At 34.6% G+C, this 13,143-nt stretch overlaps 5 protein-coding genes across 5 annotated transcripts; 2 read left to right on the forward strand and 3 right to left on the reverse strand.

The window, feature by feature from the left end:
* Positions 1–769: 769 nt before the first annotated feature.
* On the forward strand, positions 770–1,928 carry I206_104391 (histone H3-like centromeric protein CSE4; the record flags this gene model as incomplete). The annotated part of the gene is made up of 4 exons (XM_019155768.2): positions 770–932; positions 1,162–1,370; positions 1,612–1,733; positions 1,832–1,928. The coding sequence occupies 4 exons, from the start codon at positions 770–772 to the stop codon at positions 1,926–1,928; spliced, it is 591 nt and encodes a 196-aa protein (XP_019010726.2).
* Positions 1,929–2,651: 723 nt separating this feature from the next.
* I206_104392 (S-adenosylmethionine decarboxylase proenzyme) lies at positions 2,652–4,427 on the reverse strand (the record flags this gene model as incomplete). Its single annotated transcript, XM_019155767.1, has 3 exons — positions 2,652–3,607; positions 3,774–4,000; positions 4,072–4,427. The coding sequence occupies 3 exons, from the start codon at positions 4,425–4,427 to the stop codon at positions 2,652–2,654; spliced, it is 1,539 nt and encodes a 512-aa protein (XP_019010725.1).
* A 581-nt stretch (positions 4,428–5,008) lies between these two features.
* Positions 5,009–8,007, reverse strand: I206_104393 (uncharacterized protein; the record flags this gene model as incomplete). The annotated part of the gene is made up of 10 exons (XM_019155766.2): positions 5,009–5,116; positions 5,184–5,374; positions 5,428–5,570; positions 5,643–5,795; positions 5,857–5,990; positions 6,053–6,105; positions 6,165–6,182; positions 6,260–6,297; positions 6,365–6,892; positions 6,968–8,007. The coding sequence occupies 10 exons, from the start codon at positions 8,005–8,007 to the stop codon at positions 5,009–5,011; spliced, it is 2,406 nt and encodes an 801-aa protein (XP_019010724.2).
* An 876-nt stretch (positions 8,008–8,883) lies between these two features.
* Positions 8,884–9,821, forward strand: I206_104394 (uncharacterized protein; the record flags this gene model as incomplete). The annotated part of the gene is made up of 2 exons (XM_019155764.1): positions 8,884–9,390; positions 9,471–9,821. The coding sequence occupies 2 exons, from the start codon at positions 8,884–8,886 to the stop codon at positions 9,819–9,821; spliced, it is 858 nt and encodes a 285-aa protein (XP_019010722.1).
* Positions 9,822–10,052: 231 nt separating this feature from the next.
* On the reverse strand, positions 10,053–10,991 carry I206_104395 (uncharacterized protein; the record flags this gene model as incomplete). Its single annotated transcript, XM_019155763.1, has 2 exons — positions 10,053–10,248; positions 10,351–10,991. 2 exons carry the CDS (start codon positions 10,989–10,991, stop codon positions 10,053–10,055), a joined length of 837 nt encoding a protein of 278 aa, XP_019010721.1.
* Positions 10,992–13,143: the final 2,152 nt, after the last annotated feature.

Genomic DNA, 13,143 nt, shown 5'->3' on the forward strand with positions numbered 1-13,143 from the left:
CGGTCCAAATTTGGAGACATTTACGAAAACACGGGTCATTCAAGGGTGAATTAATTTCAACTATTACTATATTATCATAAAATTCTATAATCATCATCATCATCATAATAATAATAATAATATAATCCATAATGCATTAATTCATTTGATTCATGATTATGTACTAGTATGCGATTATATGTATGATAAGCTGGAATAATTAATCAAAAGACGCGTATTTTGTAATATACTCTAATAACCCTGAAATTTAGGAGAATAGTAAGAATAGTATTATTGTAATGATTCGCGTGGCTGGTTATTTAACATGTTTGAATGTTGAATGTTGAAATGAACATTAAAACCTCCAATTTGACCCTGTTTATTTCATGTTCATATTATTAACATATTATCTATTTTATACATTCGTCATTATATCTTTAATATACATCACTATCAAGCATATCAACAATAAACTGAATAATTGATATCGAATCAATTTGAATAGATTTAAATCAAATTCTATATCTTTAATCAAAAAATCAAATCAAATCAAATCAAATCAAATCAAACGCGTCAATTACTTCAATTATAAAAAAAAAGAACAGATAAAATAGATTATATGATAATAAATAAATCACAATTATAATTATAATTAATTATAATTATAATTAATTATAATTATAATTATATATCAAATTCAACTTGAACTATTATCTGAATAGTTCAATAGCATCTCTAATAAAATTCAAATAATTAAAATTCTAAAACTTCATAATTTTACCCTTACCGTATGGCTAGAACAGTATCAAATCCAACAATAGGAGGAGGTAGACCTTCAAATTCTTCTTCAACAATAGTTGGAGGAAATAGAACAAGTTTAGTTGGTGAACCTCGTAAAATGAAAAATACAGCAAGGAAATCTACAGGTGGTAAAGCTCCTAGAAGATCAGGACGTAAGTTTATTTAATTTTTGCTTTTTTTTTTTAACAATATATTTAAAATTTGGATTCATGTATCTCTCAAACGGCCTATTTATTTGTGCTTATAAGAGGGATTAAAGGTTTTTGGTATATTGTTACAAAATTGATATCTCTTACCAAAATATTATTCATAATGCAACATTAAATTTATCATTTAAAATATTAAGCTAATTCTCAAAAAAATGTTTTTTCTTAATTACAGCTTTCAATCCTGCACCAGGTCGTAATGTACCAGGAGGAGGAGGAGGAGGAAGAGGAGGTAGAAGATCTTCAATAACAAATAATGAAAATGAAAGTAATCAACCAAGATCAAAAAGACGTTATAGACCTGGTACAAGAGCTTTAATGGAAATTAGACAATATCAAAAATCAACTGATTTGTTAATTGCAAAATTACCTTTTTCAAGAGTTGTGAGTTTTGTTGTTTTGTTTCTTTTTTTTCTATTTTTGGGGAGGGGGGATTTAAACTTTTTGAATGAAGATGATTTAATGGATGGTCGCACTTTCATTCTAAATTCTTAAATGAACAAATGAAAGCGACAAAGCAAGATCATTTAGTAGAAAGAAAAAAGGAGGATATTTTTCATTTCCCAATTCATAACCTGAAAATCTCCTAATCCACATAAATTAACATACTAATACCAAAATTCAGGTTAGAGAAGTAGCATTATCATTATCTTCTACAGAAGCAGGAGATTTACGTTGGCAATCTTCTGCTATAATGGCATTACAAGAAGCAGCAGAAGCTTTTTTAGTCCATTTATTTGAAGATGCGTGAGTTCTAAAAGTTTTCCCTTATTTCTTCAGAAATTCAAAAATATAAGGAATTATTCATAACTGATCTGTTTTTGAAATTCATCTTCTCAAAATAGAAATTTATGTGCAATACATGCTAAAAGAGTTACAATCATGCAAAAAGATATACAACTTGCAAGGCGTATACGTGGACAATGGCATGGATTAGGATGATATTTGATATATATATATATATATATATATATATATATATCTTAAGTTGGATTTTGGATTTTATCGAAACGAACCTGATAATACCAAAGGATGATGTTTGGTAATGAATTGGATAATAAAAAGAGTAAGAGGTTTTATGAGGAATTTAGAAATGATTAATGCTTTGGAATCAAATGTTTTATGAACGATCAATTTCAATTTCGTTTTTATTCATATTTTGGTTTTCTTTTTTCTCGTTTTTTTCCCCCTTTTTCTGTAATTCAACTTTATAAAAAGAAATCTTGAAGGGGAGATATTTTTTATTTATTTTCCTCAAATTTTACTTTTCTTTTTTCCTTTTAATAATGAAATGTAAGTTCATGTAGTATGTTACGACCCAAAAAATGAAAATTTGTAAAGATGATGCATCATATTAATTTAAAATGTAATACTTTTTTTCTTTTTTTTTTTTTCTTTGAAGAAGAAATATTGCAAAATCAATGATTTTTCACATTTATATACAATTGAGAATTAAGAAAAATGGTATATGATTATATTAATAAATTACACAAGTGTCTAATCAAACCAAAATGTAAAATCATACTTTCTTCACTTCGAATCCTTTCCACCTTCTTTGTTCATTCAGAACCCCGTGGTTTAGTCTAACTGACTTAACTGCGTTAGTTATATTAAATTCCTCAAATATAACCTAAAATCTTATCTCAATATTTCAAATATCGATTGTCACACATCACCATTACGTTGACCTATACTAATTTCACTAAAAGGTTCTTTCCAACCTCTTTTTTCAAAACAAGCAAAAACTAAATCATATCCATCAAATTCATATCCAATTCTATCTTTTCTAATAAATGATTTTCCTAATAAATCTGTACCAAAAGATTGCCATGCTTTTTGTTCAATTTCCGTTTCTTTTTCCTCTTCTTCTTCTTCTTCTTCTTGTTGTTGTTCTAATTCAATATTATTATTATTATCATTTTTATTTGATTGATTAGTTGAAACAAATAAAGTAATTGATAATCTTGAAGGTTCAAAAATATTAACAACTTTTTTAATTAATTCTTTTAATTCAGGTCTTTTTATTAAATTATTATTATCATCAGAACAAGTTGGTAAAGGTACATTACATTCAAAAGAAGCATATGACCATCCTTCTTCAGGTGTAACATGAATTGTAAAATATCCTCCTCCTCTACCTGAATTATCAGATTCAGGTAATCCACTTCCTATTACAGCATTTGCACTATATCCACAAGGATCAAATCCAAATGAATCTAAAATAGTTTCTTCTTTTGAAAATAATTTATTAATTCCTAATTCATTTGAAATTTCATATCCTAATTCTAATCCTGATTTAACTGTTCCAGTCTCTCCTCCTCCTCCATTAATTATATTATCATTATAAAATTTTGATCTTGCATTAGGTGATAAATGAGTCATAAGTATTTCTAATGTTGTATCTTGATATTTTGTAGGTATTATCGATTGTGAAGAATAAGAAGAAGAAGAAGCTATAGCATTATTTGATAATTCTTGAGATGGTGATGGTAAAATTAAAGAAGATGCAGGTGAAGGTAAAGTTGAATTAGGTAAATTAGGTACAGTATTTGGTGAAGTAAGATATAATAACCAATGATCTCTATTCATTGGTCCAACTGTATAAGCTGCTCCTGCTGTGCCTATGGGGGGGTGAATCGAAGTATTAGTATGTGTGTATATATATATATATATATCGTGCAAACTGTTGTTTTTTTCTTAGTTGATGTGATAAAAGAATATTACACAATTAAATAGAAATATAGGAAAAAATTAAATTATCATCGAATCGAGGAAAATAAAACTCACCAAAAACAGTATCTAAAAATTTAACTTCATCAGTCCAATCTTTATGTGGACCTTGTTGTCTTTCTGGAAAGAAAAAAGATTTTCTACTATAAAAACATCTCCAAACATTTGTAAATCCACACCATTCTTTTGCAATTTCAATTATACGATATAATCCAAGTAAATTTAATGTAGTTCCACAAGTTTTAAGTATAACTAAATGAGGAGCAACGAAAAGTGATGATTCGCTTTTAAATTTATGATCAATTAGTTTTTTTTTTTATAGGGTTTAAAAAAAAAAAAAAGGACTTTAACTCACGATAATAAATAAGCATCTAATTCATTACCTTCAACAACACTTAATACTTTACATTTTACAATATCTAACATTTCTTCCCAAATATATTTAGGTATTTTTCTTAATCCTTTTAATTCAACATTATTTCTATTTTTATTTCTATTCATTGATTCATCATCATCATCATCATTATTATTATTATTATTTTCAATTTCAATAGAATTTCTAAATTCAAATGATGTTTTTTTAATAAAATGTTGACTATTTGGTAATTGATCAAAAGAAGGTGCGAACCAAATTTCTAATAATTTTTCAGGTCCTTCAAAAGGTCCAGGTGAAGTTAAAACTTCTTGTGAAGTTTCAAGAGGTAATGTCATCTTTTCTTTTTTTTTTGCACTTTTTTCAATATTTGGTCTTATACCTCATAGACCAATTTTTATGTGTTTTTATAAAATCCTTATATTCGGATTTTGCTTCAAACCAAAAATCTTTTAACCAAATTTTCGTTTTTGAAGTTTTCCGAGATTGTTATAAGAAAGGAATATATCTCGTTTTTTTACCTCTTTACGTATGAGATTCTCTGTTCCGCTATCGAACGGTATCCAACGTGATTCAGTGAATTATTAAAGGAGGGTATCTTGTTAGTCTATTGATGTATGTGTTTTCAATTTACATTCTCTCATTAACTTATTTCTTGAAATTCCAATCCACTATCATCATATAGTGTCCAAGTTCCAAAACCGAAAAAATTGTCACGTGACCCATTTCTTCAGGGTAAGGGCAAAATGAATTCGAGACTTTCTTTCCTTTCTAAATCTGAAAGAGAGATACAAAGTATAGAAGATCATGACGTAGTGAGAAACATGCATGCTAGATTGATAACATCCCATAAGATATCAGATAAAACTTTTATACATTTAATTGTTATTCAGACATATCTCCTTCTCAGAAATGCTGCCTATGGCATATTATCAGGTCTCTCATATTCTCCCATCTTAAAATCCGATCCATATGCAATGTTATCCAATAATCGACAAGATATATTAGCGAATTTCATTCTCTTACCCTATGATACGAGATGAAGTCAACTTATCAATCACACAAGGAATGATAAAAATGAGAAACATGCTTACAAGAGTTTCCAAAGCATTACTAAAACCTTCTTTTTTACGCAACAGATCATTGATAACTTCTATATCTTTTTCATTATTCAATGTTTCACCTTGCCATTCTTGTAGGTTTGTAGGAGTTATTTTATGTAGATATTTAGTCATCAATCTACCAAAGAAATGAAATAGCATAGCTGAGGTGATTTCAAGACCATCTAAAAACTTATCATCAGCGAATTAATCATTTATTACAAATGTGAATAATTACCGAGATCAACATTTCCATCCATCTGCATATTCTGTATAATTTCCAATGCTTTACCAGTGCTTTCGATCGACTTATCAAAATATTCACGTTCTGATCCAGGGGGAGCATCGATTTCCTCTTTAGCATGTAACACGCACATCACGCTGTATAGAAAATCAGCCGGCTGATCTTGCAACCATAGTTGACTTCGGTTCATGCTTCCTCTTACGACTCACGCGTGTAAAGTCATTCGAATCTCGTTTCTTGGACTTCGCTCAATACCCTCATCCGCTCGTACTGGAATGCTAGTAGACATATATCGTTTGGTCAATCTGATCAATCGAGACGTTCGTTCAGGAGTGGCCAGTCTTGAGGGCATATCGAACAGTCTAGGTGCGCATTGAGCAGGATCAGTCTAATTTTATTATTGAACTCGGAAGCCCAACGCACCTGTTAGCATGGTAAAATAACGTTATGGCTTTGCAGTGAGCAGCATGCAAGGTATCTTTTGAGCCGTCATCGTGTGAAGGAGCGGTGGTATCCATGAAGTCTGTGATAGTGCGATTATCCAATAAAGCTTCGTCCTGTTGTACAAACCAGAAGAATATCAGCTCAATGGACCCATGAGAGCAGGTGAGCTACGAACGTTATCGTAATCGTCTCTCGGCCAAGGCGTGGTGATTTCTTCGTCGTTGAATGCTGTTCCAGAGTTATAATATTAACAACCCCATCGAGCGAGGTTCCACAGGCACACTCACACGACGGCCATCCCCAACCTAATCAGCAGATAGGAGACATGAATCAGTCAAGTAGTCGCCTCAGACCACGAGAAGTCAGTTGACGAAGAACTCACCAGCCGCGCCACCTCGATCATTGGCATATGCAAACCAGCTTGGGCGACACACAATTTCAGCTAATTCCAGTCTTAACCTCCTTTGGTGTACATCGGTAAACTCACAACAGGTTGATCCTCTCTCCTAGCTCGACTCTATCGATAGGTGGACTAACAGCGACACCTTTTCCGAGTATGACCCTCAGCTTCTTTTCCCTATCCACCCTCTCCGTTCTACCTTCTATGTTAACTTGACTGATGAATTTCTCACCAACACGACCGAGTTTATGTAATCCGGCTGCATAGACCATGCTCGTTGCTGAAGCGGATTCAGTCCACCCTTCGAAGTATCTAGCCTGTTCATAAAATCCATATGCTCGTATCGTACAAGCTGCTATTATATCTATGATTCTAGGATCAGAGTTGGTTATCGCGTTACTGATGAGTCCTTTGGCATGAGTCTGGATGAGTAGAGGTATGCTTGGTGAGTGCAAAATCTGGGAAGGTGATAGAGGTAGTAAGAATGGGATCAGGGAGAGAAGCAAAGAAGGATGAATTGGTCTGTGCCTATTCGTTAAGCGAGATAAGAGGGTTGTAGGTGAAACAGCAGGATGGAGGACAGGAAGTGAGGGCGGACCAATATAGAGTTGAATCCTGTGGTAAATCAGAGGTGATGAACACCGTCAGTATATTACTTAAGGTCATGGGATTACTTTCGGTTGGACTTACAGATGAGAAACGATTTTCTCTCCTACACTTTTCCCATCAGAACCTGGAACAGAACCGCCAGAAACAGCTTTTATGATTTCGCCAACTATGAGTTCAGGAGAGAGACCTTGCCAAGATTGATATTCGACGGAAGTATCAGCGGCAGCAGCATCCGCGAGAGTCATAAGATCGGGTTCCAAACCGAGATCAACACCAACTGGATTTGCATTAGAGGGATCTTCAAGATGATGATCAAATTCAAAGGTTGATAAAGTAGGGTAATCAGTTGGATCGTAAGTCGAATCAGTATTACCGTTCGTAGTGGAGTTGTTATTGGAGGTGATGTTAACTTGTTGGATAGGGCTTTCATTAGCTGTGTTGGAAGTGGTATTCTTCGGATCCAAACGTTTTTCCAATTCTTGTAATCGATCTTCTAAAACCCTGACCCTACTTCTTTGTTTCTTTTGACTATAAACACATTCTTTACCAACCTTCGAGCAATTACTACATGAAGGTACCTCTGCTGAACATTTGAGTTTACGTTTTTTGCAAAATTCACATGCTCCTCCTCTAGCTAACATATTTGCTCTTGAAGTAGCCTTACGTTTCACTGGAACTCCCGGTAAACTAGTAGGCTCGGCTGATCCTGTTTCGGAGTCTGCTAGAGATGGATCGATAAGAATGTGATTCGCGTCGGATTCACCTCCTTCTGGAGTCGATAAAGGTAAGGATTCGGTGGTTGTTACCTCTTGATTAGCTAACGTTGGTGTGGATTGCTCAGCTTGCAGCTGATGATCAGTAAGACCAATTTGCATTTCTTGTTTATTGACACCATCCTCAGCCTGGCTCGTTGTATGATCATCTTGTTGTGCTTGATTGACTACATCTCCAAAGAGGTGAGTCAGTGCAGCTTCAGTATCTGCAACGTCAACCCTAGACGGATCAAGTTGTGAGAGAAAAGAAGCATCATGTGAGAAAGGATTTTCTGATGAAGGTGGAGGACTAGGTTCTCTCATTGGTCCAAGAACTGAATCATACTTGGGATTATAAGGCCTTGACATGTTGTTATCTCGTGATTGACTGATGAATGACCCTTGAAGCCAGCTTTGAGGTAGACAGGATTGTAAGTGGACAAGTATTGTGGAGGGTTAAGGATGGATTAACGGAGGATCAAGTGATAACTCCGAGAGTGTTATTAGAGGAGGTTGATCATCATGTCCGACGTCTTTGAGCAAAGTTGATCTTGACAATATACAATAATGTTATTTAATTTGATTCCGTTTATCTGTATTTTATCCCAATTCGTTTTTCCTCCGGCGAGTGGGACACCGGTTTGATGATGATGATGATGATGGGGTGGCAAATTTATGATTAAAACCGGCAATAGAAGTAATATATTACACCCGTGACCAAATCTATAATTGGCTTCAATACAACAAACAGTTTAATAATAATGCTGTAAGAAGATTCATTTAATTGAAAAGATGATAACGTTCCGATCAGAACGAGGAGTGGGACCGAAATTCAATATAGTCACCTATATTGATATTCGATTCAAACGAAATGTAATTGTTACTTCATTAATTTCATCTTAGGATTTTTGGTCGACTTCTTATATCATAAAGGACATAACTCTGGCTGCTATTGTTGGTGACTGATCAGATCACATTCCGAACACTTCATATCGATCGACGAAATCAAGTCCGGATATACTGGGTACAATCATTTCGCCATCTACACGTTTTTGGAATAGAAGGCATCCTTAATATCCTCTCGGGTCAAAGTTCTCTTAAAGATTATCGTCTAAACAATAACGGGTAATACTGAGAATCTTGAGGGGCTTTTGCCCAAGATCTTACTTCAAAACCTTAGTAGAACTTGTACTTCTCCCGGAAACAGAGTTGCCCAGTCAAGTGAATCAAATATTTAGATACAACATGTCTTCTTACATACCTCTTCATCTCCTTGGAATAATCTTTCTCCCATCTGTTTTAGCTGCTGCTAATGAACAATATGATCAAGGAACAATAACTATACCTACTTCTACAGTACTTTCAATAGGTTTAGGTTTTTTAGCATTTTCAATGTTAATTTTATTATTTTTATTAGGATTTAGAGCAAATAGAATTAGGAGAATAAGTAAAAGAACAGGTAAAACATTTAAAGAAACATGGACAGAACAAGGTGGATTTTGGGGATTTTTAACAAGTTTTGGTGAAAATGAAAATAATGCATTTAATCAAAGTTTTATTATTGGTGGTGGAGGACGTACAATGCATTATGAATATAATTTAAGAAGATGGGGATATTTATCAACAAGAGAAGAAGATAATTTAAATGAAAATAAAATTAAACCTGAAATGTGGGATTATAATTGGTCAAATCAAATTAATGAAAAAATTTTAAATCATCCAAATTTAATAGAGGATCCTTCAGAAATTCAGGTAAATTTGATATCTTTTTTTCTTCCTTTCATCAAATTATTGATATGATATACTGAATTCGTCTTTCTCCCACTTGTTAGCCAATTTCAATTACTCCTTCTAGATACCCCGATCCGAGTGATAAATATCTCCCTAACCCTACACTTGATTTATGCGTCTTAATAGCTTTTCCATCTGAAGTACCGTACGATCCTATGAAAGCTGAGGAACTACCAGAATTGATTATCGGTTCGGCAACTCTTTTACCTACCATCGTATCTGAAGTGGAAGATATTTCAAGCTCGACAAATGATGAAGCGATACGTATAGTCAATCAACAAGAGAGATTGAAAAAGCAATCGGAGATACAGCATCTTGAGCATGCTCCGAGGGAACGGGCAGAATGGAAGAGGGACGATAGGATGATATGGTATATCGATGGGCTGCATTGATAGAAATCTTGTTGATGTCAGGGCATTGTGTTTCATTGTGAAATTGTGATGTAGGACAAAAAGGATTGATTGAGAGAATGAGTTGTATTGAGAGAATGAGTTGTATATTCATTATATTGTATAATAGTAATTACATGAGATGCGACACATATCTCGATTGTAGCATATGATTGACGCTACATAGGTTGAGCATCGAGTTAAACCAAAATCTCTCACCCCGTTGCCACTGAACTAACTCCACCATCCCGCTGCTCTAGTCTTAATACCCTCCCAATTATCTACAGCCGGTCTAACATCAAGATAAAAACTCATCTTAGAAGCTGCATCACCTAATCCAGATCTACCAGTATAAAAATCAATAACATATCTAACTTGTGTTCCACATCTATCAATTAACCAATCATGTCGATCAAAAGGTGGTGTATAACTGAATTTTGTAGAAATCACATAATCAGTATAACATTATCCCTTCAAGTTTTTTTTAAAAACAAAAAAAAGTTAATGAGAAAAATTTCGATCCAAAACTAACCCTAAAGCAGTTTTAAACCAAGCTTTTGGTGATCTCTCTTTTGGTTTTCCAACAAAAGAAATTAATTTTGGTCCACCACATTTTTCTGAACCTTCAATCTTTGATTCCCAAAATAAAATTTCTTCCCATGCTTTTTCATTTACAGCATTATGTATAGGTACAACAGTTTTCATATCTTTTAAATTTGGATTATGATTTTTTCTAATCATTGCATTAAAAAATTGTTGTTCAGATGGATAAATCCATTTTCCATCTTTATCTTTTTTTATTTCATTATTATCTTCATTATTATTATGTCCATTTCCATGTCCATTAGTAATTCCTGTAGTTTCAGGATCATTTGTTGGAAATTCCCATGGTTTTGATGATCTTGGTATACTTGAAATTACTCTTTCTTTTGATAATTCTTCTATTGATCCTGTTTTCGAATTTGAACCAAAACTTGTCGAAGAAGAAGAAGAAGAAGTATGAAATGGATGTTCAATTGATGGATTAGCAGATAACCATGCAGATCTTGTTGTATGATCTACAGGACATTTATCAGCTGATGGTACTGTATTTGAAGGTGTGGGATCGATAGGTGTGGATAATGGCGGAGGAGAAGAAGATGATGAAGCGGGAGAAGAAGTGAATGGCCACATGTTTTTCAGATCGATTGCTGAGAAAAATGCGATTTGCAAGATGAATGGACAATTGTGCCAGTTCTACAGAACACTGGAATGCTGATTTCTGTAGATAAAGTTGTGATGTTGTTTATTGAGAATTCTATTGTAAGCAAATAGCGATCGTGCAAAGCGAAAGAAAGTAAAGCAATATATGGGAATACTCAAAATGGGATTGGACTGAAATTGTCCCATATGATAATACATCAGAGGCGGTCATCTCCGTTCTTCTCGAAAGTCTATAAACGTGAATCGTTGCATGCGTGAAAAGGAAATACTCGTAGCTATCTAGCTATGAGCACGATATATATACACAGCTACCTCCCATATATGATTATAAACTTTTTGGTGTATACAATAGAAATGTCTCTTACTAGTCTACCTCTCGCGTTCTGTGAATACTCCTTCCTACTGACAGTATCTGATTATCTACATTTTTGGCATACTCGATCTTTCCTTTATGAATCTTATAAAATCTTCAGATGGTTAGGTCGCCTAAGTTTGGGAGACTTTCTGACACGCCACTAGCTCTGGGGATAAGGCTGGCCCTGATTTTGTTCATGGATTCGTAATACTGTCCGAAGACCCTTATCTGCTCGTGAATATTGTCCTTATCATTATGGTGCTCGTGAATATTGTGCTCAGTCATGCAGCTAATTTCCGCATCTACAATGTAATTCCAATCTTTTGCAATGGGCGTGGACTTATTCACCATCGTGTTGAAATTACGGAGAAGGGTATTTCGAGATCTAGATGAGTAGTTTTCTTCTTTGAATGCTCTGTAAGCTTGAATACTTGAATACATAGAAGCATTAGCATCCCGAACGCTTTTGCGTATCTCCTCAAGCAATTCCCTTCTTGTTCGTACTGTAGATTGTCTGCAGTACCACTTGTCCAGATTTGGTTCATATCTGCATTCCAGGTAGACATCCCATAGATGGCTCTTATCCCCAGGGAGGAAATGCGTCCGCTGTGTTCATCCTTAAATTTCGACCAGTCATCCTCTAAGGTGAGGAGTACACCTATAGTCCCCTCCAGTTCCGCGACAAGTCGAAACTGCTCTTCTCCATATTGGTCAGCGCGGGTCCCATCAGTGAGATCAAAGTCTTGAATTGTATTGGACATGATGCTGTACAATGATAAGTGGGTTTTTCTTATGTATACGATGTGTGTTTGATTTTGAAGAATTGATGGTGCGCTTAGATTCAAATGATCATCTGATGATGTGACCCGTCCAAGCGACTCAGCGTCTATTTTATATCACAGTTGTGATGGACGGCATGACCGAGGAAAATGATCCTCCTTTATAAGAAAGAATATTCGAAACACTTGCAATGAGTCGGAGTTTCAGCTAAATGACAATATTCGTGACGTGATTCGAGGCTAATGATACGTCATTAAGAAGCTCGTCAATAAGAAAAGAGAAACTTCCAATTCCTGATATCAAAGCTTGAAACAACGAGTAACGATATTTTCCCTTATGAAAATGATGTACAGAAGTATTTTGGCCAACTTGAACTTTCAGCAACATTGCGATATAACTCAAATCCTTTCATACTGTTGAGGCGTCATCAAGGAAGAGACTACCGAGATGAAGCAATATAGACATTTCCCTCACACCGTTCGAAACATTCTCTTAAGGTCCTTAAACGACCGCCAAGTCAAACTACTGTGATTTTCAATAGAGCTTGAATCGAAGTATACAACATTATCCATCGGGGTTAACGATATCCAATGACATTACAAGTCTTGGAGAAAACGCCCTTTAGAATGACGACTTTCTGAAGCGTCATCATACTTGAGACTGCTTCCTGACAATACGTTTCTTAACTCAGCATTTTGGATAAGTCTAGGCTCCAGCGTCCTTTGTAAGCGACTTTTACTTGAGTATTTGCTCATAGACAAAGATAAGTTATGAGTGGTCCAGGCTCACAAATCCCTTCATGGCCGATTGCACTGTTATCACTTGCATCGATTAAGGGAGGGTGTTTGCTTGGCAGTCACGGAAGCTCAAGCAATACCGATTGCTAGTTTCCAGCACAACTAAAATTGTACATTCAAGTATTGCGGGCTCCGAATTGCGAGTCTATACAACCTTCGCTTACAGTCAAACGCACAATGACAAGTCGTT

Source organism: Kwoniella pini, chromosome 5 (genome assembly GCF_000512605.2).
Source record: "Kwoniella pini CBS 10737 chromosome 5, complete sequence".
NCBI lineage: Eukaryota > Fungi > Basidiomycota > Tremellomycetes > Tremellales > Cryptococcaceae > Kwoniella > Kwoniella pini.